Consider the following 24,578-nt stretch of genomic DNA (forward strand, 5'->3'; position numbering starts at 1 on the left):
GCTTAACCGCTGTGCCACCCAGGCGCCCCTAAAGCACTAACTTTTTAACTGTGAAATATTTATGGGACAACTCTGCAAAAAAAGCAAATTAAAAGAAAATCTTGATCTGAGAAATCAATTATGTGCTCAGGCATCCCATTATTGAATTGACAACAGAGGCTAAACAAACAGACCCCAAAATAGAAGAAACGTCCTCACTCTTCTCCTGCCTCCAGACAACTAGGGCAAACAACTCATTCATCAGGTGAGGATGGTGCCAGTTTCCACATTCTCTCACACGGGCAGAATGTTAGCCCTAGAAATCTAGAGCAAACCCCGCTTCAAGCATCACTGGGAATAAATGCAGTGGAGGAGAAACAGAGAAGTGCTGCTCACCTATACGAATCACTGTGAAAGACTAAAAATAAACTTGTCAAAAGACTAAATTGCACAACCAAGAAATACGACTATTGATTTAGGGAGAAAAAAAACCCTGCACAAAGTAAGTGGTGGAATCATGTGACAACACTGCTGGAAGTGTTCATGCCAAGCATATTAATCAGAACACTCACAGGCCTTATGAACAGGATAAAGGGCATTTCTCTTTTCAACAGAATCAGACCCTTTGCGAGACTTTAAGGAAGAAATTACGGTTTTATTCTTTGGACCAGGTATTTCTTGAATCAATTAAAAAGTGGAGACAAATCTGAAGCCATACAATTTAAAATGTGTAAATAAGAGGAATATAACCTGTTTGACATAAAATCAAATCTGATTTAGAACTAATTATTTTAGCATTTTCAAGGTGACTTCTAGGTGATCCAACAAAAACAGTCTTTCTTCACCTGTTCATACAGGTATTTTATACAATACCTGATTCAGGTGAAGGGGGGACAAATGAAGTCTGCCTTTTCACAAAATCAAGATTGCAATTCAATGGAATATAATCCAAGAGAAAAGACCCTTTACTTCTGGGGAAAAGAAGAATCTAACACATAGAGAGGCAACTGGCTGGGGGCTGGGATATCCATGTTACCCTGACTCTTGGAGACTCCCCATCATACTCTGCACTTTTGCCTAGGACCTGATTGAGCAAGTCTCACAATGTGGAGACTGTTCATATGTCTGAAGCACAAAGGGTAAGTGGGCATCTTATGGACCTTCAGAAGGCTCTCCTGAGGTTCTATCGATACACGCATATCCTCTATCCTGTGACATCCAGGCAAGTTCTCAGACCCCAGGCACCATCCACGACCCTAAAGTTTATGTGGCCATATGAAGTGTTAAGCATTGGGTCCTGCCAGGACAGAATGCCCAGATGAACAGTAGACTTAATGTTTGAATTTTCAGAAACAGGGGAAAAAGAGTGATGATACTGCATATGTTATACATATAAAGGTTTGCTCATTATATCAGAAGTATCCCTCCCCGCCTAAAACATCATAAAAACTCACACACATTAGGGGTGCCTGGGTGGCTCAATCAGTTAAGCATCTACCTTCAGCTCAGGTCATGATCCTGGGGTCCTGGGATCGAGCCCCACGTTGGGCTCCCTGCTCAACAGGGAGTCTACTCCATCTCCCTCTCTCCCTGCCCCCACTCATGCGCACACTGGCACGCTCTCTCAAATAAATAAGTAAATAAATAAATAATCTAAACAACAACAAACTTATACACTTTATCTGTCTACCTCTTAGAAAGTCTGTATTCAGACAATTCTTGTGATAAATGGATTGCCAAGGAGTCACCCCTGGATGCTTGAAGTTTCTCTACCAAGGGAGAGCAGTGATGTCCCACATACGTCCAAGTACCTTCTCAGGGTACGACGGCTCCTAAGTCAGAGTGGGGAGGAGGGTCAAGTGGGCAGAAGGATAACCTATCATAGACGACACCACCAACATCCATTACTGTTCAACCACCAAGCAGTGGGAATTAGGTCTTTTTTTTGTCCACTATTGTTCTTCAGCATCTAGGACCACAGTACCTGTTGAATGAACGGACTAGAACCTGCTTATCAAGACAATGTGTGGAGTGCTTTATAGAAACTATCCTTTAGGTCTCGTAACAACTCTCTGAGGTGGCAGTATCGTTCCTGTTTTACAGAGGAAGAGACCAAGGCGTGGAGAGGTCAGGTAACTTGCTCCATGCCATCCTAGTAGGAAGTGAAGACCTATGATTAATTCATGCTCTTTTGCTCTGCTAGACAGCTACCCAGGCGAATTTTCTGTGCTGGTCAGAAGATGGCCCACCTGCCCCACCTGCTGGGACTCTACTAACTCTGAATCATCCTCCAAACCCTCATTCCCAACATACACCCGCCCAGCACATACACCCATCTCCCACACGGGGTAGAACCCCTTCTGGGAGCTGACCTCCACTGGAGCCCTCATTACACTGCACCCTAATTTTCTGACCCTACTCCCAGACTGTGAGCCCTTTAAGAGGTGAGAACTGTATCTATCTTATTCTGTTTGTATGGTACCTGGCCTAGAGTAACTGCTAAGAAAATGGGGGTTGAGGGGCTCCTGGGTGGCCTAGTAAGTTGAGCGTTTCGGTCAGATCACTATCTCACAATTGTGAGACTGAGCCCCGCAACAGGCTCCATGTTCAGTGAGGAGTCAGCCTCAGATTCTCTCTCCCTCTCCCTCCCCCCTCCTCACATACACAATCGCTCTCTCTCTCTCTCTCGAATAAATAAAATCTTAAAAAAAGAGAGAGAGAAGAGAAGAAAATGGGAGTCAAATGTGTGACTCAATGAACAAGTCTTCTATGGAGGGTGAACTGAAGGCCTGTCAGGTCACTGGGAGCTTGGCAGGAGAGACAAGGAAGTGAACACCTGGCCAGAGGGTTGTGACTAAGGCCAGATTCAGGCATGATAAGATATGGAAGCCTAGACCAGAAAAGCCAGAGTCGGAAGAGAATTATGGCTGTCACGGACCTCTGCTCGCTGGACAGCACATACTGTTCAAACACATTCCTACCAGACAGGGACACTTGAAAAGTTGGGAGCACTAAGGCACCTGGGTGGCTCAGTCAGTTAAGCATCTGCCTTTGGCTCAGGTCATGATCTCAGGGTCCTGGGATCGAGCTCCACATTGGGCTCCCTGGTCAGTAGGGAGTCTGCTTCTCCCTCTGCACCTCCCCTGGCTTGTGCTTGCCCTCTCTCAAATAAATAAATAAAATCTTTAAAAAAAGAGAGAGAGAGAAAAAAAGAAAAGGGGGGAGCATAAAGCTGACGTGAAGACAGACCACACTTGAGATGTCCAAAGTGGGAAAATCACTGTGGTTTCAGCACTCAGGCCTACCAACACCAGCTCCCAGAGGCTGAGCCCTCCCACTGAAGGCACACGTCTGGGCTCTCAACAGCGAACAGCAGAGAACCCACATGCCAAAAATGAGGTTTTGGCAGAGAATCTGCCAGCACTGCAATGGGATCTGTCCCACAGAACTGAACTAAGATGGGACGTATGTGGGATGGGGAAACAGAAGAAGGTTCATGCAAGAATGAGCAGTATTGGAGGGCTTTAACTTTCTCAGATGTTAAAACTATGGTGCATATATAGGAATTCACTGCACAGTTTTTAAATTCATCTATAAGTCTGAAAAATATAATATAAAAGTGGAAAAATCAAACATCAGAATCTTCTTTACAGACAGCAGAAATATAAAAAAATACGAATGTCAGCGATTCAGAGGTGTGGGGGCACTGAGATCATAACGGCACAGTGTCCTTTTACAAAATGCAGCTGCAGGGTGACAAAGAGAAGCAGCCCAAAGCCGCCACATGCAGGGGCCATGTTCTTCACTTAGACCAAATGACTGATGTTTGAGATTTACAGGAAGGAAGTAGGAGAGTGGCTCCCACCAATCATCAGTGCAGTTTCCTTGGGGCACATTACCTAATTTATGAACTGAAATTATGTAGTTGCTTAACCAACTGAGCCACCCAGGGCCCCCCTGAACTGAAATTATGTAGTAAGAATTTTCGTAAACATTAAATAAAAACTATCAACACCTCAGCTTTCTAAGTCAGAGAGAGAATCCAAAAAAGGGAATGAGAGTGCCCAACATTCAATTCTTGCTGTAACTGGAAGAGACAGAACTCCAACCATAAAAAGTTTTTAATAATATATAAAATTCCACTTATACACATTCGCTTCCTACTGGCAACTGTGTTCACAGACCATCCAATTTACAGAATACCATCATCAAAAAGCAATGCGGAGAGTAATACAACATCCAGTGCGACACAATCACGAGCAAGAGACTGGAGAGTTCCATCTTTGGGCAGAAAGCCAAAGAGGAGCAGTAAAGAAGGTTCTTATGGTCCCTCTGTGCAGTCGTGGGCAGCTGGGCTGGTCAACAAAAACACACAAACACAGCAAACCATAAAGACTTCTGGTCTGTGCTGGTAGATTTGTTATACTTTTCTGCAAAGCTATAAATAACCAGCTGACAACAGCCAGTTTTCCCAAACCTCCTAATTCTGCACAGCCAAAGTAAACATGGCCTTTGCACTGTGCCCAGCATCTGCTGTCCTTTATTGTAAACCTGAGCTTCGCTTCGTGGGTTTGATATTGCTTTTCGGACAAGAGCGGCTCTCAACCACTCCCAGACCTGCACTGGGGAGCCGGCTGCTCTGGTGGCACTGGGCTTCCAACACCTAGCACCACCCCTTCTAGTTATATTTAAGCCACTGTTTTCTCCATTCTCCCAAGTTCTTTCTCTCCTTATTTTTATGCTTATCATCCATGTTTGGGAATATCAAAGTGTCAGAATCTACATTCTCTAGACTGGGAGGAAGCCACCATCTCATGGTAATTTCGAGTACTCACACGTGACTTCAATCAGCCAATCTCTCACTTAGCAGACCCACGTTTACCAAAAGACTAGTAAATGAGCAATATGGTCCAACAACATGATGGCTGGTGAGGCACAGAAGGCAGGAGGGCATCCTCAAGCTGCTCAAGGTCTAGCTACAGAAAAAGCATCTGTGCACTTGAAGACACAGCCAATAACCCAGAAGGAGTATGTCCTGATTGAAATAACAGGAACTCAGATCACTGGGGCCGCGGTGAGCAGAGCCGGTCTCCAGAGGCAGGGCTGCGGATGCTCGAGAAGGACATGAAGGATTCAGCTAGGCAGCGGAAGGGGAGGGAGGGGGTGAGTCGCTCTGTTTCCACAAAGGGACAACAGCAAATGTATAACCCGTAAACTTGGAAATTTTCCATTCAGTAATGTTGGTGAGTCCAAATTCTTTACCCTTTAATAAAACCCAGAGAAAGGGTTAAAATTAAAAATGCTACTGGCTATTAATGTATGCATGGAAGAAACTAATTTAAGTTCATGAAGAAAGCATGCAAAACTCTCCAATTTATTAAAATACTGAACTACTTACTCTCCTAGACTTCGGTCACAAAGGTAAATGCATTTGGGAGAGAAACAACAATATTCAGTTATAGTACAGGAACGTAAAATAGAGCACACCAAACTGCCAACAGTGAACCTCAGGCTCTGCTCAGTAGTTTAATAGTCATTTATCTAAAATCTACTTGTTATACATTTAAATACTATTCCTTTATGTACAAGGAAGGGGATTATATTAAATTTCACATTATAATAGCCACACTTTAGTAAACAGATCATAGAATTACCTTAAAAATTTACTTTTTAATATTTTTTTAAAAGCCTCCAAAACACAAATTGTCACATGAATGTGTTAGCATGCAGAAAAGGGATTACAGGAGAGAGATGATGCCAGAGAAACTAAGGTCTCCTGCTCATCGAAAGGCAGCTGTAAGAGAATCTAGTTCCCCATATTTTACAGAGCATGATCTCAGGGCTGGAGGACACAGATGGCCACCGGGTAACTGCTGATGCCCAAGTGAGCAGAGTCCATGTATACGGGGCCATGGAAATCACAGTTTCAGGTAGAAAATCAACGGCATAAATACCGAGTATCTACGTAACAGAGATGTTAAGAGCTACTCATCTACAACCAGAGAGCAGAAAAAGGGTTTATATACGGCCATGAAGGCCAGGTCTCCAGGAAGTGCCTCCCCCAAGAAATAAACATATCTAAAAAGACAGTTTCATATAACCAAACTTAAGGACCAACCAAATGCTTGGTGCTGGCCTGACACAGCCCCAGAGTGAACTGGGAGCACCTGGAGGACCTGAATGTCACATTCTTCCGTCCCAAAGCCTCTAAGACACAGGTATACAAGAGCAATCTTTCAAAATTAAATCCCCTCACCTCTTTCTGTTCAACCTGCAACGCTGATTTCAAAATATCTCGAAGCTGTATCAATTGCCTTCTTTCTTCATCCTGGGCCTGTTTGATCTTTAAAAAACAAAACAAAGAAGAGAGAAGCAGGGTGAGGTGCAGTGAGGTGCTGGAGTCCATAGGGCATCGCCACATAAATGTAACAAATGCCTCTCCCACCAGTCCCCCGCCCCCAGCCAAGACAGGGGATGGCAGCGGGGACTCCATCCTCTACGCGGCGCAACCAGGCTGTCAGCTTCCGGGCGGCGCAGCATGCAAACACGGGATCATACAGAAGCAATGTTTACATCAAAGTATTTGTCGCATAAAGACGGTTTCGACACTCGTGTGGGAGGGAAGCCGCTTACTGTGTGAAGGTCTGTTGAAAGTGTCTCAATGGAAGGCTTGAGGCTCTCAACTGCTTTCAGTCCGTCCTGGAAAAAACTAAGAGGAAAAAGGAGAAACATAGATAGTGTTTCATAAAAGAGGAAACAATTTTATTACATGGAGAAAATACTTCTTTAAAGGAAAGTGAGTGAAATCATGATGTAATTCCTGGGGGAAAAGACTCTGTGAACCAGACTTTAAAATACCAGGCAAACAAAGAATAAAATGACACTTAAAACCGCAAGAAGTGACAGAAGAGAAACTGCAATAAGCCTAAGTGTTTATAATTGCTCTTGACCCTATGGTCAGTATCTAATGGGAAGCAGGCCCCTACTGACAAAAGGCAGTGAAGGCTCTGGCTCAGGAATGGAAAAGTCTGAGGTCAGAAAAGCATGGGGTGCAAGTAAGAATAAGACCCTAAAATATCTTCCCGGATAGTCAACAGCTAAGTGGAAAAGAGAAGGCAGAAAAAAACAAAGTGAATTTGATGCAGGTGAATGGCCATGGCCCCATCTGCAGAGCAGGGAAATGTGGTTGGAGAACTTGAGATCAAATATCAAAAGGAAACTTTTTCTTCAAAGCCCAGAACTCATTGCTTGTAAAGTTGTTTATAATAAGTGATGCAGGAAACATAAGAGGAGCTAGACAAGTTCTCTGCAGCAAGAGCAGGCTGATGCTCAGCATTGCCTCTGAAGCATTTTGAGAGGAATGAAGAAAACGTTTCCCCATAAGCTCAAGGCAGAGTCCAAAACGTTACAAGGCCTGTAATGCTTGTGTGATTTGGCTTCTGCCTATGTCTCCAAGCTTCAAGTAGCACCATCTGCCCCTTTCATTCATTAGATTCCAGAGCTACCAGCCTTCTGTCAATGGCTGTCAGATCCTTCCTGCCCCAGGCCCTTTGCATATGCAGTTTCTGTTTTCTAAAGAGTTCTCCCTGCAGATATCTTCTGTTTTCCTGGATTATTCCCACCCACTCTTCAAATTTTAAGTTAAATATCAATTTGTAAGTGAGGCTTCCATGACCCCTTACTTCATTTTTTTTTTAAGATTTTATTTATTTATTTGACACAGAGAGAGCACAAGCAGGGTGGGGGGCGGCAGGCAGAGGGAGAGGGAAAAGCAGGCTCCCCGCTGAGCAGGGAGTCTGACACGGGGCTCAATCCCAGGACCCCACGATCATGGCAAAGGCTGAAGGCAGAGGCTCAAGCAACTGAGACACCCAGGCGCCCCGAACCCTTACTTTAAAAGAAGTCTCCTTGCTGTATTCTCTCAGAGCACTGTCTCTTGCTTCAAAACCCTTAGCGCAACTACCATTATGTATGTGATTATTTAAATATACCTACCCTCCCTTAGATCTGAAGTTCTAGGAGGATAAGGACACAGTATACACAAAGCCTGGCACATTTCAAGCACACAGTACTTGTTGAATGAAAACATAAATTAATGAAGGAAGGAGTCTCCAACTTCGGCCAGGTAAGTGGAAGGAGATGATCTTCAAAATGTGATCTGGGTCTCCCATGTGTTCATGCAAAGTGATGTTAATCAACTCTGAAGCTTAGCAAGGGTCCTGTGGGATTTCCCACGTGAAGTAGGTAAGGAACAGAAGGGGCTGTGAAAGTCATGCAGCATGACTGAACACAGAAATTCCAAGGAGGAAGGAAGAGGGAAATACACACAGGGATATGGGTTCTGAACCATTATTAGCCAGGCATTAGGAATCACAGAAGCTGCGCTATGAGAATGTTCTAACCTTACTTTTTAGATATAGGCATAATTCTTTATTTTTTATATTTTCATCGTTTCATTTAAAACGTTTCCCGTTTTACCTAACGCTTTTTTTCTGAACATGGACTATGCTCCTGATATGGCAACTGCGTCAGAGAGTAACAGCGACTTCTCCAGGGCTCTGTGTCCACTGTCAGGGCAGAAAGTCCATGTCTTATGCACCTCTGGGCCCTTCTCTCCAGTGACACTGGACAGTGTACTTGGAATAACGAATTTGGGTTTAAGATTTGGTTTTTATCTCTGTAATCACCTAGCCGATCTTGACCATCTACCTAGGACACCTCCTCCCTCTGACTGTCAAACTGCCTATCTTTCTGTACCCTACTTTTGGTTTTGTTTTGTTTTGATTTTAGAGGTGGGAACGGGGAGAGGCAGAGAGAGAATCCTAAGCAGGCTCCACACTTAGCACAGAGCCCGATGAGGGGCTCCATCTCATGATGCTCAGATGGTGACCTGAGCCAAAATCAAAAGTTGGACGTTTAACTGACTGAGCCACCCAGGTGCCCTCGCATACCACAGAGGCATGTTTTGGCACCTAGGTATGCCCTCCCTGGTCTCAGGGAAAGTTTCAAAGAAAGGGGCTCTGTCACTGCTTTGCTGGCTGCCACTACTGTGACATTGATTTTCTTTTCTTTTTTTTAAGATTTTACTTTTAAGTAATCTCTATACCCAATGTGGGGCTCAAACTCACAACTCTGAGATCGAGAGTTGCATGCTCTACCAACTGAGCCAGCTAAACGCCCTATCACTGTGACATTTCTTTTTTTTTTCCTTTTTAAAAAAGATTTTATTTATTTGAGAGAGATCAAGATAGAGAATGAGCAGTGGGGGTGGGGGGGAGAGAAGCAGATTCCCCGCCGAGCAGGAAGCCTGATGGGGGGCTTGATCCCCGGACCTGGAGATCACGACTTGGGCCGAAGGCAGACGCTTAACTGACTGAGCCACCTAGGCGCCCCCACTATGACATTTCTAAGTACAAACCCTGCACGTTTTTCTTAGGTTGAACCATTAACACTTTTCCAAACTTCAATCAAACAATGTTTACCATCAATATTACTAAAGATCAATTTTGTTTTTTATTAAATGTTTTCTACCCAGCCTGACCAAACTCTCAAACCTTTAAAAATGCGCCCACTGAGATTCAATCTTCATGCTCCCACCAAGCAGGGTGGCCTCTCCCTCTGGCTACAGCCTTCATGACAGAACCCCATTCTCATGGCTCGAGACCTGCTGGTCCTCTGCACCCTGACCCTGTGTCTCATCAGTGCCATATCCCAAGTACGTCAGGCAACAGTTGATCATCGTGGTTCTCAGCAGGTAACTGCTCAAAGAACAAGTCAATTCAACATTCATCACCACTTTTTAGAACATGGCTGTTTTTGTTTTATTATTGTTTTAGAGACTGCCCTATTTTTAGATTCCATTAGAGAATAAGAGCCTCAACCTTCAGCAGCAAAGGCTAATAATACAAATTTTCAGGATATTCCAGGAACTAGGCAGAGATGCAAATTCTTTCTTTAAATGAAATAAAAAACAAAGAACATGAAGGACTCCTCAAGAACACTGAAAGTGAAAAGGAAAAATGAATAAAAAGCAAAATAATACATATCGAGGCAGTTCTAAGGGTGAACACCCAAACATGGTTCCCAGAGTCTAGTCTACATCAAGAGGTCTCTTCATACCTGCAGAGAACAGCAGCATGTGAGAACGTGTGCTACTGAGTAGCCTCCCTCTGCCCATCAGGGCACAGCACTCGTCTCGGGTGAGGACCGGAGACTGGGAATGCTAACCGGGGAACATGAAGGAGCTACCAGAATAGACAGTGCACGGCCACATGGGCCTTTGTCCAATGGCTGAGTCACTCCAGCTCTGTATTTTATCCCCCGGAATATGAATTAGAAAAGTCAAAGCTGTGCAAGTGATTTGAAGAGCATGCAGCGCACACACACACACACACACACATGCACACACGCACACACACACAGGAAGTAATGGAAGATTCATCGTTTTTAAAGGTTACTGAGCTCATGCCCATAAAAGGCCAACTAGTTCACTTTTCCACAAGTGGTCTGTTGCTACCCAACGGATCAGTTTGGGCAAAATAAAGAGAAAAAAGGAAATCCCAGAATAGCTTCTTAAAAATAAAATATTAGCAAGGAAACGACCCACTTCCTAATCTGCCTCGCATTAGGTTACCAGGATAAGTACCGAAGAAGTAATTTCTATGTTAATCACAAAGTTAGGATTTTGAGTCTCTATAAAATAGTTCATCTTGGAAATTTTACAAATTAGGGATCTTTTCCCCTCCTTGGAGACTCCTTTTCCAAGCTTGGAGCTCTTCTTTTAACCTAGGATAATTCACACAGCACAGCTTTCTTTGCTGTTGGACCTCAACTGCTTCATAGATGCACGGTCACCAACGCAGTACTAAAACTCCACAGCTGGGCTAAGCTCCACAGTGCAACTCACCGCTGCAACTGTGTGCCAGGTACACGCACCGTGCACTGTGGATTCAACAAATAAATGTCATGGCCCCTTTCCTTAGAGAAGACATGCTTTGGTGAGAGACATGACACAGTATGGAAGATGCCTCCTGGAGATATACAGCTGGTATTGTGATAATGCAGAAGGAAGAGAACTAATTCCAGCAGGGGAAGACCAGGCGACTTCAAAGGAACAGTAGGTAGCTCTCAGGGATGACCAGAAGCCGGGGGAAGGCACAAAGGGAGCAGCGGGACATTCTAGCAAAGGGAACAGTGTGCACAAAGGCACATGAGCATGGGACATGGCCTGTTTGGGGAAAAACGACAGATAGGTGGGGCAATTCAAACTCCACAGATTTCTCACATCAGTCACACCCTCCACTGGCTTTGTCACCAGTCTAGGCCAAGACATCATCGTCTCTGGATGGTGCTGGGACAGGACTGTGTGCTGAAGCAATCGCCCATACCCACTTTTGTTTGTCCCTTATTAAAACAGGAATGGAACCAAGAAGCCTTCCCAGATGCTTCCCATTGACTCCGCTCTCTCTCCTCCCATCGCACTGTTTCACCTGTTCACAGCCATGCCCACTCCCTAAAACTGTTACATATTTTCTTCTGTATGTACTATTTATCCACCCTCAGAACTGAAGGTTCATGAGTAAGAAGTATCACCAGAATCTCAAATGGTTCCTGGCACATAGTAGGAGCTCAATATTTGCTGAATGAATCTCCTGCTTAAAACTTTTGAGAGCTTCCTAATACTCTTAGAAATAAATCTAAAACCTTCCACAAGGCTCCTAAGGCCGTCCATGTCTCTCGCTTTTCCATCCAGTTACATGTCACATTACCCTCCCCCTCACTCTTTCTGCTTATGTCACACTGGGCTTTTTCCTCCCTTGAGATCTTGACTTTGCCTGGAATGTTCTTCCCCTACTCCTTATCTGCTAGATCCTTTAGATCTCGGAATACATGTCTCCTCAAAGAGGTCTGCAGCTAGTTCAAAATATATCTGAATATCTACAATGTGCTAGGTACTGTGTCTGGCGGCTGGAGAATACAGCAAGGAACAAAAAAAATCCTGTGTCTGCCCTCAATCTTAATCTAAATCAGGTCCTTCTCTTCTATTCTTTGTTAGATTCTAACACTTCTGAACACGTTTCATATGTGCGATCATAAACCCATTGCTTAAGCCCACTTGCCTACCTGATTCGAGCAGGAACTGTGTCTATGATGTACATTCTTTTATCTCCAGCATCCAGGACAGTCCCAGACACACGGCACATGCTCAGCAAGCGAGCGATGAGCCAGGGGCTGGTCTGTGTTAGGACTGAGGGTCAGGCAGAAGAGGGAGCGGGAGCAAGCAAGCAAGCAAGCATGGCATGATAAGGGTCAGGTTGCGCAGGGCTCACGCGCTGGCCAAGCTGAGTATGTGAGGGAGCCCTAAACACAGAAGCTTCTCCTTCTCTACCATATTCAGCCTCCTTAGCTCAGTAATGTCACTTGCTTAATAGGATAAATAACGTATCGGGGCACCTGGGTGGCTCAGTCGGATGGGCATCTACTTTCAGCTCAGGTCATGATCTCAGGGTCCTGGGATTGAGTCCCGAGTCAGGCTCCCTGCTCAGAGGGGAGTCTACATCTCCCTCTTCCTCTGCCCCTCCTCCCATTCATGCTCTCTCTCTCTCTCTCCCCCTCAAATAAATAAAATCTTTAAAAATATACATATATGAAAGTATTTCCTTAACTTAATACACTGCATTAACCCCATCTAATTTTTTTTGTTTTGTTTTTTAATTTTAATGTTTTTTTATTATATTATGTTAGTCACCATACAGTACATCCCTGGTTTCTGATGTAAAGTTCGATGATTCATTAGTTGTGTATAAGACCCAGTGCACCATGCAATACGTGCCCTCCTTACTACCCATCACCAGCCTATCTCATTCCCCCACCCCCTCCCCTCTGAAGCCCTCAGTTTGTTTCTCAGAGTCCATAGTCTCTCATGCTTCATTCCCCCTTCTGATTACCCCTCTTTCTTTATCCCTTTCTTCCCCTACCGATCTTCCTAGTTCTTATGTTCCATAGATGAGAGAAATCATGATAATTGTCTTTCTCTGCTTGACTTATTTCACTTAGCATTATCTCCCATATATACAATGGAATATTACTCAGCTATCAGAAAGAATGAGTTCTCAACATTTGCTGCAACATGGACGGAACCCCATCTAATTTCTTGCAAACAAAAACCATCGATGAATCATACATCACATCAAACCAGTCTGTCCCTCTGCCAAAAGGGCAAAAATAAAAACAGCTGATAATTACTATAGATTTTTATATTGTTTATTGAGAAAGACTCTTTAACCACCAAATTTCCCCTTTTAAAGTGGACAATTCAGGGTTTTAGTGTATTCACAAAATCACCAGCACTGTCTCATTCCAGAACATTCTCATTACCCCAATGAGCAGTAATTCCCCACTCCCCCTAAGCCCTGGCAATCACTCATCTGTAGACTTGCTTATTCCCGATCTTCCAAGTAAATAAAATTCTACAGAATGTAGCCTTTTGCGTCCGACTTCTTCCATACACCTAACATGTTTTTCCAAGGTTTACCACGTTATAGCAGTGTTAGTACTTCATGCCTTTTATGACAGAGTTTTAAAGGAGTATTTATTTTCCTCGGTACAATAATATATCTACCAGAAGTTGCCATAAAGAGAGAAACAGCTGAAATAACATCACAACAAAGAAAAAGAACTTACTTGCACTGGGCATGAAAATATTTGATCAGATTCTGAAGTAAATCCACTCCCTTTTTAATCTTAATTTCATTGACCTTCAGCAGATACTGTTAAAAAAACACAAAAGGGTAAGTGGTGAGACCCAGAACAGGAGCTTCTGAGCACAGATCCACTTCTCTACCTCTCGGACAGCTTTCGCTATGGGGAGAGGTCATGGCTGGTGTTGAGCATTTTCTGAAACACCAGAACTACACATTTCTCTCAGTTTGGTGCCAAATGAATGATCCGACATCCAAGTAATTAAATATTTAACTTTAGGTGCCAAGAACTCCTAGTAGTAAGATGCTGGATCTCAACCTGCTAGAGGAAAATTTCTTCAAGCTGCACAAAGAAGGCAGATGGTTAGAGTGAATGGGCTCTTTCTGTCCGCATCGCTCTGCCCCCCGTCCCCTCTCTGGGCAGGTCATCATCTGCACCACTAACTGCCAGTGTTTAGTAGTTGAGACTCTTGTCACCATGTCTCTGATCCTGGCACTGAAAAAGGTGCGATTGTTATATAAAACAAATTTTAAGTTGAAATGAACGAAAGCCATTTTTAACTTGGAGAATTCAGGAATGACCACTAAAATATCGGGAAGTCCCAGGAATCAATAAAACCAGCATCAGGAAATGCATTTGTTCTTTGCTAAACATTTACAGAACAAAGACTCCATAAATTCCCTGTCCTCTCCACTGTCAGGATATGGCATAAAGAACTCTGAGAACAGGTCATCTCTGAGACTGGATGCCCCCGAAAGAACGGCCACCCCTGCTGACCACACAGGCTTCTCAGCCATCACCTGGGAAGTCCATGTTCAAGCCACGGAGTCCAGCCGGAGAGAGGAAGCTAATCCGAGACAGCCAACTACAAAATCTCCTTTTCCTACACCAAGTGCCTTTATGTGTTCTTCCTTCTGTCTGATACTTATTCACTGTTAACTAAATAAAATGCTTGGCAATGTGTCAAAATGGCTAAGTGCTTAATAAGACGCTTCACTCTGACTTAAGTTTAAGTCAAAATTTAAAACATGTGGACCTTTTGACAGAAATTCTACTTATAGGAACTTATTCTCTACGAAGATAATCATAATGTTTACAAAGATGAATAGAAAGCAGGGTTGAGTGCAGACTTGTTCGTAAAAGTAACAAACAGCAACCCAAACGTAATGAATGGGAAATTAAAGTATGGTTCCGCCACACACAAAAATTGCTATGTAGCCATGAAGCCAATAAAGCAGAGACTTTGCGGCACCGAAGGATGCCCATGACATACAAGTGAGTCAAAATAATCAGGTTACAAAGCACCAGTAGAGAACGATCCTGTTCATACAAATTATTTTTATGAATGAACACAGAGGGATATATGAAAGATGTCAAAGTACTTATCTTCTGGTGAGTAAAATTTGGGGTGGTTTTTAATTTCATATATACAGACTAATTTTTAAAAGAGTGTATTTTTATAATCACGGAAAACCAGGACAGGATCTCTCATACATTCCCCACGCACAGATGCTCTGTATTACCTACTTACTACAGCACACCGAATTTCTCTACAAAACTCATTTTGAAGAAAATGTTCCACAATTTAAAATAAACACCTGAGAGCCATTCTTCTAGATTAGATCTTGGGCAACTAACATTTTAAACACCTAAACAATGGCAAGCATTCATGAAACTTGAGACCCTCAGTGTGAGGACCTGGCTGAACAATTTTTACCATGATTAACGACAGCAATCTATTCACTTTGAGATGTCACATTCTGGGAGGACTGCTTTTCAATTGTTCCTCCTCCTCCCCACGGACAGCCCTTTCCAGCCCACTTCTGTCTGGCCCACATGTATACTCTTCATCGGATGTGTGCCCCTCTGGAGACTACCTCTGCTTCCGCACACATCATGGTGCCCCTGCACCAGCCAACTGCCAGATCTGGAGGCTCAGCATACCCTGGCGCCCAAACTGCGCCCCCAGGGGGCTGGCCCAGCAGGTGTGCGACTGAGAGCCGTCATCTAGACGGTACATATAATAAACTATTTCACTAGTGCACAGGATCCATTCACCTAGAACCGGAAGTGAAAGGCAACCAGTGCTGGGTGCATACCACAGAAAGCAACGCAGCGCCCCTCACTTCAAAGATATACTAATTGAGTTCCACAATTCACTAAACATTTTTAAACAAGCAGGCTTTTGCAGAGTTTAAGCAAATGTATTTCCTCCTTACTAGCCAAAAAAAGAGAGCATAACCTGAATACAACATACACATGCACACCTCTTCCAAACTCATTCTTTGTAAAATACCGCTACTTAATTTTACCCCAATTAAACAGAAACAATACCTAGTATTTGTGTAAAAAACAGCAATTTCCTATCCCATCCCATAACCTCTGGGCTGATTCTTCTAACAGTGTGCGAAATCCGCCAGGCAGGCATTGCTACATATGAGGTCTGTTTACAAAACAACATGTATCTAAAAACAGTCACTCTTCTCTCTACAGCAAGACTTGGAGCTTAGTTAACTTTCTAAATATTCACTTAATGAAAAAAAAATAGCAAAGGAAGAACAAAGGAACAAAGAAGACAAGAGACATAAAAAAACAAAAAAAAGACAGCAGACATAAAGCCAAACCACATCAATAGTAACGTCAAATGTGAATGGATTAAACAATCCCAACAAAAGGCAGGGATTGTCAGACTAGATTTAAAAAACACTGTCTACAGAAAACACATAATAGATTCACAGATACAGGTTGAAAAAGAAATTCCATGCAAACAGAAAGGAAGAGAGCTGGAATGGCCGTACTAATGTCAGACTAATACCCTATCCTTGATCCTGGGGCTGGTTCTGCTCCACTGACCATTTACGAGATTGCTCTGGGAATAAAAACTCATTTAAATATACTCCAAAGATATACATTTCTAACAGCTAAACTCCCGCTGCAGTTAACAAACATTCTGAAGTCAAAATGTGCCGTGTGGATCAGCTTTGCTGTTGACTGCTCCCAGGGAACTGAGAGCAGGCTGAGTCAGTTTCAGTAGCCGTCACAATCATCGCCGTGCACTCCGCACATTTAAAACGTAAGTCTGCACTGCCACTGCACACACGCCATCAAGCTCAAGGGGCTTTGCGGGCACTGCCAGGAGAGAGAACCCTCAGGCAGAGCTGGGCGTGGATCCCATAGGCCTTTTTTACAAAGACCCACAAGCAAGGCATAAAAAGGCTGAAAGCAAAGGCCTTCATGATCCGTTTCTGATATTTTCCACCCCTAAGCCTCCAGCAGGGACATGTCCCAGAGCATCAGTGCTGCCATTTTCCTCCCCCTCCCCAAAGGCAAGGGCTCAGGCTGTAGAACAGAGAGGAGCACAGGAACTCCCCAGGGCCTCCTGCCCTGATGAGTGAATCTGGGTGGAAGCACTTCAGAGGCAGGTGGCTTGGCTTCCCGTAGTACACTCTCTCTCACTCACAGAGATCCGCAGGGGACCAGCTGCAGTTTTTTCCAGCTGACTTCTCCCTGGCCCTCCTCATGGATTCCACTGGTATAATGGGAACCCAGATACCTCATTTAAAAAACACTAATGGAGAGAGTATTTTAGCAATGGACCAGTGAGAGGTGAGTCTGAGTATGTGTATGAGGCCAGAGAGGATGTTTCTTTAGATTCTTCCCTACCTTTAATTAACGGTTGGTGTTAGATTCAGCTCATCCCACCCTCCAGGAGACTCAGGCTCCCCTAGTAAGAGAAATTGGACAAATGGAGTCCACTAATGGTGTGCTGTCTGAAGCCTCTGGGAAGCGTGCACTCCATAGAGGAGTTCACATGCTGGTGAAGGCAGGCTGCCTACAGCCCACCTAGAACCCACCACCTGCTGGAACCTACATGGCACCCCTCCCAACCCCGGCACGCCCGGCGCTCACCTCGCACACCTGTAGCTGCAGCCCGCACCCCCGGGGCTCACCTCGCACACCTGCAGCTGCAGCCCGCACCCCCGGGGCTCACCTCGCACACCTGCAGCTGCAGCCCGCACCCCCGGGGCTCACCTTGCACATCTGTAGCTGCAGCCCGCACCCCCGGGACTCACCTCACACATCTGTAGCTGCAGCCCGCACCCCCGGGGCTCACCTCGCACACCTGCAGCTGCAGCCCGCACCCCCAGGGCTCGCCTCACACATCTGCAGCTGCAGCCTGCACCCCCGGGGCTCACCTCCCACACCTGTAGCTGCAGCCCGCACCCCCGGGGCTCACCTCGCACATCTGTAGCTGGAAAAGCCGCCGCTCCTTCTCCATCTCTTCAGCGATTTCAGCCCCACTGATTTCAGTGCGAATCATCCCATGCAGCTTGGCATGCTCCTTCTTCTCCTTTTCAATTTTGGTTCTACAGGTGAAAAAAGCAAAGATATTTGAGATGCCTCTTGGCACGGCACTCCAGACGAGACAGGCTTGCAGGGATCCCATTACCCAGCCTGTAACACAAACGTGCATGAGTCTTTTGGAAACAAGGCAGCCTCTTAACTTACCGGAAAAGAAAATGCATTGGGTTAAAAGAATGCCAAATTTGGCACTTCGGGGCACCTGGGTGGCTCAGTCAGTTAAGCATCTGCCTTCGGCTCAGGTCATGATCCCAGGGTTCTGGGATCAAGCCCCACATTGGGCTCTCTGCTCAGCGGTTAGTCTGCTTCTCCTTCTCCCTCTCCTCCCCGCTTGTGTGCTCTCTCTCACTCTGTCACTATCTGTCTCTCTCTCAAATAAATTAAAATCTTTAGAAAAAATTTGGCCCTTTTTGTTGAATATTGGCTCAAAAAATACTTTCCTAAGCACCTACTTTGTGCCAGATCTGGGTAAGAAGAGGCAGAAAGTCTGCTCATGCCTCAGAGGTTTCCTTCGGGGCAGCGCTTTGTCCGTCTGTGTGTGTGTCAGTGTGTCTGCTGAGCAGCACAAAAGGGGGCCGCATGGTGGGAGACTCCCTCCCTCCTCCACTTTCTCCCTGCTCCTCTCCACCCACCAGGGAGGTCTTGCCAGGGCTCTGCCTTGACTAGGACAGTGCTCACCATGGCAGAACAAATTTCACGCGTAAATGGTGAAAGTTACTTTTAAAATTTATCTGAAAATTATTTGAAGCTCTCGCACTCTCAAATTCTGGGATTTTGTGAGTAATTCTGTCCCCACTCTATCTATGTATGATCACATTTTATAGAATTTGATCTCATTCTCCTTTCAAACCTCTTCCTTTTGGAACCAGAAGACTCTTTCTGACAACCCTCTTCAAAAACCCCTTCGTGCCCCCGGTTCTAATGTGCAGAAGCATCCCCTTGGTGGCACCCAGGGGTGGCAGCAATAGCAGCTGAATGGAAAGCCACCTCCTGGCCCTGGCTCAAAGACCCTCCCACTAGTTGACCAGCAGCAAACCACCGAGTCTCGGCTTCCTGTCTATGAAGTAGGAATGGCAATCCTTTCCCTGTCGGGTGCACTGCACAGGTATGCAGAGGAAGGACACTAAGGGACAGGAGCTTCTCTGGGTTGAACAGACCTTCAAGGTACTCTAACAGTCTTATCTGTGCTTATACGTGAATGTATGCCATTAGCGAAATCCAGAATTTGGGGATCCAAGCAACTTTGCGTACGGCAATTTGGGTATGGAAATTTAAGGTTTCCAGGAGGGGAACAAATATTAAAGGTCTGGTATTCCTGGGTTTGAGAGAGAGGGCATGCACAAACAAGCTGGGGGAGAGGCAGGTAGAAGGAGAAGCAGACTCCCCACTGAGCAAGGAGCCCAACGCGGGATTTGATCCCAGGGTCCTGGGATCATGACCTGAGTCAAAGGCAGACACTTAACTGACTGAGCCACCCAGGCATCACCAAGGCTGGTTTTAAAAAACAAAACACACCACACACACAAATCCCAAGTCCAATTAAATACTTATAGTTACATCTGGAACAGCTTTCTTCTTAACACCTCTCACTTTACCAGATGGCTTCATGTTAAAGTTTCTAATTCCACTCAGAAAACTCCACATTGTCACGCAATGCACAGTAATTACAAAGCAAACATGAGACATTTAAAAATATTTTCTGTCTCTCAAGAATTTACAATAATTGAAACCATGATCCCCACGATCACCCCTCAATTCCAGCGAGCTGAACCCTCCCATGCTGAGAAGGAGACTATGATCTGAAATGTGCTGGTGACTGCCTGCAGTGGACCAGGAGTGGTCCTGTCTTCAGGGGAAACCATGGTGCATGTCCAGGAACTGACCGCCCCTTTCTTCATGTTCATACGGCAGACGAAGCGAGCAGATAAGGCCGGCGCGGGGTGCTGCAACATTCACTCTTTTCTCTCTCTTTCTACACCAAGGGACTGACGTTTCAGGGAAATTCAGACACAAAGCTAAAAGCAGACGGCTCTTGCAAATCACCAGGAAGATAAAGTCTGAAAACTGTGTTGCCGTTGTAAACGGTGACAAAGTGGGGAAAGAATTTTTTTAAAAAAGTGAAAGACACACCTCTCGACAAAACCTGACCTTAATGTCCTTCAATTAGCCTTCCTGAAATAACGTTCTGTAACCATTTTGACCTCACAGAAAAGGGAGCAGGAACTCATCTGAAGAGGTCCGCGGCATCGCTGAATTTAGACACCGAGTGTGGAAGCATCTGGCATCGTAATGAACCACAGCAACATGGGTTTAAGTGAATTCTTGCCTGGGTGAGGGTTTATTTAGAAAATACCTAAGCAATAAAAGCTCAATTTAAAATTAAGATCTCAGATTACCTACACTTAAAAAAAAATGGAAACACTCACATTTTTGTTTCATAGTCCTTCCAAGCTTTATCAAAAGGCTTTTTCAGATCCTGTAAATGAGAGGCATAAATTAAACAGAATATTAACTTCTAGGCAAGACAACTTACTTATTCTTAGATTAGTCCTGAAAGGTGCATTAATTTCTGTAATAAATGATGCATACAATCCCATGAAAAATAAAGAACGTAGAACACAGGCTTTGAACGAAACTAGCACGACGCCACACGCACACAGAGGACTGGAGAATCCCAGCACACACGCGCTGGCCAGCTACAGTGAGTATGAGTTCACGGCCTGTGCTGTGTGACCTATACCCTACCCAGAGAAACATTTCATCTACAAGAGTTTTACTACCTCTCCCTACAATAAAAGAGACTCTGACGTTTTCGATGAATAGGAGAATGTCCCCTGAGAGATGTAACCCTGATTTGCGCCCAACAGCAATGATATCAAAGCCATTCACCTTCTCCTGAGATCTCCTGATTCCACTCTTCTATCGGGAACTTAGGGCCTCATACGCTCTGATAAAGCCTGGCTCAAAAGCATACTGAGCCACTGGAAATTTTATCAAATGGTTCCCACCTATTTATGTTCCCTTTAACAGGGTTCTTTTGTAAGGAAGAACCTCCTTTTGGGGGGGGCTTATTTTTTATTTTTTGGCTCTTCACTGGCCTTATGACAAGGCTGAAGCACCTGGCACAGCATCTAAGGACTTCCACGAACCAGTCTTTCTCACCCTGGAAGCCTCATCTCCCATTCCTGCACCTCCCCAGACTAGCGGCTTCAAGCCATACTAAAAGCCTCAGAAGCAGCACCCTGTCACGCCCCCCCCCCCCCCACCTGCATGTGTGTCCGTCTGGCTCGTGTGCCCAGCCTTCCCATTCTGCTGGCTAACTCAGCTGACATGTTCTCTAGGACCCAGGTCCGGGATGACAAGGAATGTTCCTCAGTGTCCCAACGGCTCGTCAGGCCCAGTGCTCCCTGCCCCGCCAGCCCTCCTGGCATGCTCTGGGAAGGAAATACTGAGAGGTCTCTACAGAGGTCTCGGAGATTGGCCAGCCTGGGCTTCCGCATGAGCCAGTCGTAACTGGGAATCATGTGCAGATCCAATCAGAGACTTTGATCTAAGAACGGGGCCACAATCATCTGCTTTTCAGATCACACATCTGTTTGTGCCAATGACGTGCAAAAGCGCCGTGCTCGGCATCTGGGACAGATACCGCTCGAGCCGACTTCCTCACTCACACGTTCATGAAACAATTCACAGCTTAGGTGTTGACTCGTGGCATGGCGCTGCCTGAACAATGAACGTCCTTTGGAGGACAGAAAAATAAAGTCGGCCTGAGCCTTTCTGGTGCAGATTTTCCTGCCAGGAAACTATGTCCTTGCAAGGACCCTTTTCTCAGTGGTCAGCCAGTGACACACCCGCTGGAAAACCATACTTCCCTGCCCAGGTTTCCCTCATCAACTGACAGAGCATGAAAACCATTCACAGGCTCCAAAAGAGCGGCTTCTTTTCTTTCCAGCCCTCCTCCCCTTCCCACATTTACAGCACTAGCAGAATGACCAGAAGGGCCCTGGGTCACCACTGGTACGGCTGAAAGGTGGTGCCGAGGTAACAGATTGAGGGAAATTGAGGCAGCAAGAAGCCATCCTACCAACCAGTAGAAGGTGCATGTGTGCCATGCCCTGACAGGCTGGCATGACTGCGACTCTATGTCCCCCACGGACTGTCCCTGGTGAGCTGGGTCGTCAACGGCTTACCCCTTTTACTCCTTTCAGGTCCCCCTTCAGCAAACTGTCCAGAGGAAAGGAGATGATGTTGTTCATATTCTGAATCTAAAAAGCAAACAAACAAAATTCTTATTCAATGTCCTCTTTAATCTGAAGTAAGGTCAGCAAGATGTTAGAGAACACCTGGTAATAATTAAACTTTCCTGAAAACCTGGCCCTCACGAGAGCGACAGTCTTATTCATTCCTACGCTCTTCTTATCTTGCAAATAAAAACATAACTCACACAAAGTCTGTATATGTCTATTCTTCACAACAATAGCTTTCTTTTTTTTTTTTTTTAAGATTTTATTTATTTATTCGACAGAGATAGAGACAGCCAGCGACAGCGGAAACACAAGCAGGGGGAGTGGGAGAGGAAGAAGCAGGCTCATAGCGGAAGAGCCTGATGTGGGGCTCGATCCCGGAACGCCGGGATCACGCCCTGAGCTGAAGGCAGACGCTTAACCGCAGGCACCCCACAATAGCTTTCTACTATTAAACTATGAAGTTGGTGAAAAGATCATCATTATGATGAAGAAAAATTATTTCAAAACAATCAGTAACAGAACCACTTTAAAGATACCGGAACAGGATTCACAAACACGCAGTTCCTGCTCTCACTCACAGCTCCAACGTCCTGGGCTACACTTTACTGAAGTCTCAGGGCCCACAGACCCCAATCTCCCCAGAACAGCCCCAGGGGGCTCAGAGCAAAGAAGAGAACGAAGGGGACCTCTGTCTCGTGGTGAGTGTGTAGGAGTCAATGTTCAGAGAGAGGAACAGAAATGAGTGTGTGTTGCACTTGTGCGTGTGAGGTGTGGGGTATGGTACGTGTGGGTTATGTGTGTGTTGCTGGAAAAGGAGACAAATGAGAAAAGGAGGGAGGGAGGGAGGTCTTGAGGGGCTCTGTTCTCCCTGAAGCAAGAAGACGAGGGATGGAGGCTTAGCACGCTGTCACCACAGATTAAATAGACTAGAATCAAACGCTCCTGACACAGACTCAGAGCACACTCAGAGCAAGCAAGGCTGTCCCTGCAGTCTTCAAATGTGGGAAGCTAGGACAGCAAGCTTCAGCTGGGAACCTTTAGGCACTGACCCCCCCCCCCACCCCGTGTTCTGAGACCCACGGGGTCCCTCCCTGGCAACAGGCTTTTTCCTCCCCCCAGCTCAGCCCGCCACCGAAAGTCAACACAGCTGCCAGCTGGCACTGCCAGGGCCTTGGGGCGCGTGTCACTTTGGGATACACACACCTAGATTACAGGCCTATAAAAGAGGAGAGGCAAGTAAGGACTTTGGAACTACGTGCATTTATTCTTACCACTGAGCAGAGGAAAATTTTAATTTTAGTAGAATTACCTTGAACAGGAAAACCAACTATAGGCACAATTTTTCAGGCAACATGGGATCTGATTTTCATACACTATTCGGCATACGAAACCTCAAAACGGGAGAAAGAAATTGACTTGAAAAATACTGCAAAGGTGCGCAATAATGCCTGCACCCAAACCACCAATCCTGCCAAATAGATGATCGATTAATGACTGTCATTTCAGAAACGCCTGTTTTTGGGTAGCACTTGTCCAAGGCTTCCACAACACAACGTCTGTCACGCACCTGGCAGCCCTCCAAGGCACAACGTAATCAGCTGGGACTTGCGAGGACTAGCCTCAGGAGTTAGATTTTTAAACACTGAGAAGCTGAGCTTAAGGCGAGGTCTTAGGATGACTAGAAGGAACAGTAACAAACAAAAGGCCGTGGTGGTGAATCATCTCTGACAGCAAACACACTTGGTTTCCGCCGTAAACCATGGCAGGAGGAAACCGAGTACAGGGGCTGCCACACGCCTATCTCCTTCCACACCTCCACCCCCTGCCCCAGGACGCCTGCTGGCAACTACGTGCCCAAGCCAGCTGCCACCCCACACCCGCCCTGCTGCTTCTGGTAGGTCACTCATGCCCGGCTCCTCTCTGCTCTGCCTTGCGGACCAGCTGCTCACCCACGAACTCCCCACTTGCCATTCTTGCCACCACGTTCCTGGGTGGGTCTCTGTGCCCCTTTTCTGGACTGAGGCTCCTGGCCACTGGCCCCTGCTCTCTGCCGGACCCCACCCCCTCCTCTGCAGTGCTGTCGCATTCATCTGGGGCGGTGTCCCTGCTAAAGACTAAACCAACTCCTGCCCCTGGGCCCCTCCACGGTCCAACCTCCTTTGCCACTTTTCATCTTCGTATCCAGCCACGTGGAAGTCCCTGCTGTTCTCTGCTGGGGCTCAATCTGTTCCACCCTGCTGAGTGTCCTCCCACACCCCCTGTCCAAAGCCTTCCTGTCCATCAGGCTTT

The 24,578-nt window shown here is 45.6% G+C and overlaps 1 protein-coding gene across 4 annotated transcripts in view; it reads right to left on the reverse strand.

The window, feature by feature from the left end:
- ASAP2 (ArfGAP with SH3 domain, ankyrin repeat and PH domain 2) overlaps nt 1-24,578 on the reverse strand; it is a 167,876-nt gene that overhangs the window by 52,174 nt on the left and 91,124 nt on the right. For all 4 annotated transcript variants that reach the window (XM_048222891.2, XM_057309395.1, XM_048222890.2 and 1 more), the window contains exons 4-9: nt 22,233-22,307; nt 20,469-20,518; nt 17,918-18,047; nt 13,663-13,748; nt 6,613-6,688; nt 6,236-6,322 (exon numbers count right to left, since the gene is read on the reverse strand). In XM_048222891.2, coding sequence (XP_048078848.1) covers nt 6,236-6,322; nt 6,613-6,688; nt 13,663-13,748; nt 17,918-18,047; nt 20,469-20,518; nt 22,233-22,307 — 504 coding nt within the window. The remainder of the gene's footprint in view (nt 1-6,235; nt 6,323-6,612; nt 6,689-13,662; nt 13,749-17,917; nt 18,048-20,468; nt 20,519-22,232; nt 22,308-24,578) is intronic.

Source organism: Ursus arctos, unplaced genomic scaffold (genome assembly GCF_023065955.2).
Source record: "Ursus arctos isolate Adak ecotype North America unplaced genomic scaffold, UrsArc2.0 scaffold_8, whole genome shotgun sequence".
Lineage (NCBI taxonomy): Eukaryota > Metazoa > Chordata > Mammalia > Carnivora > Ursidae > Ursus > Ursus arctos.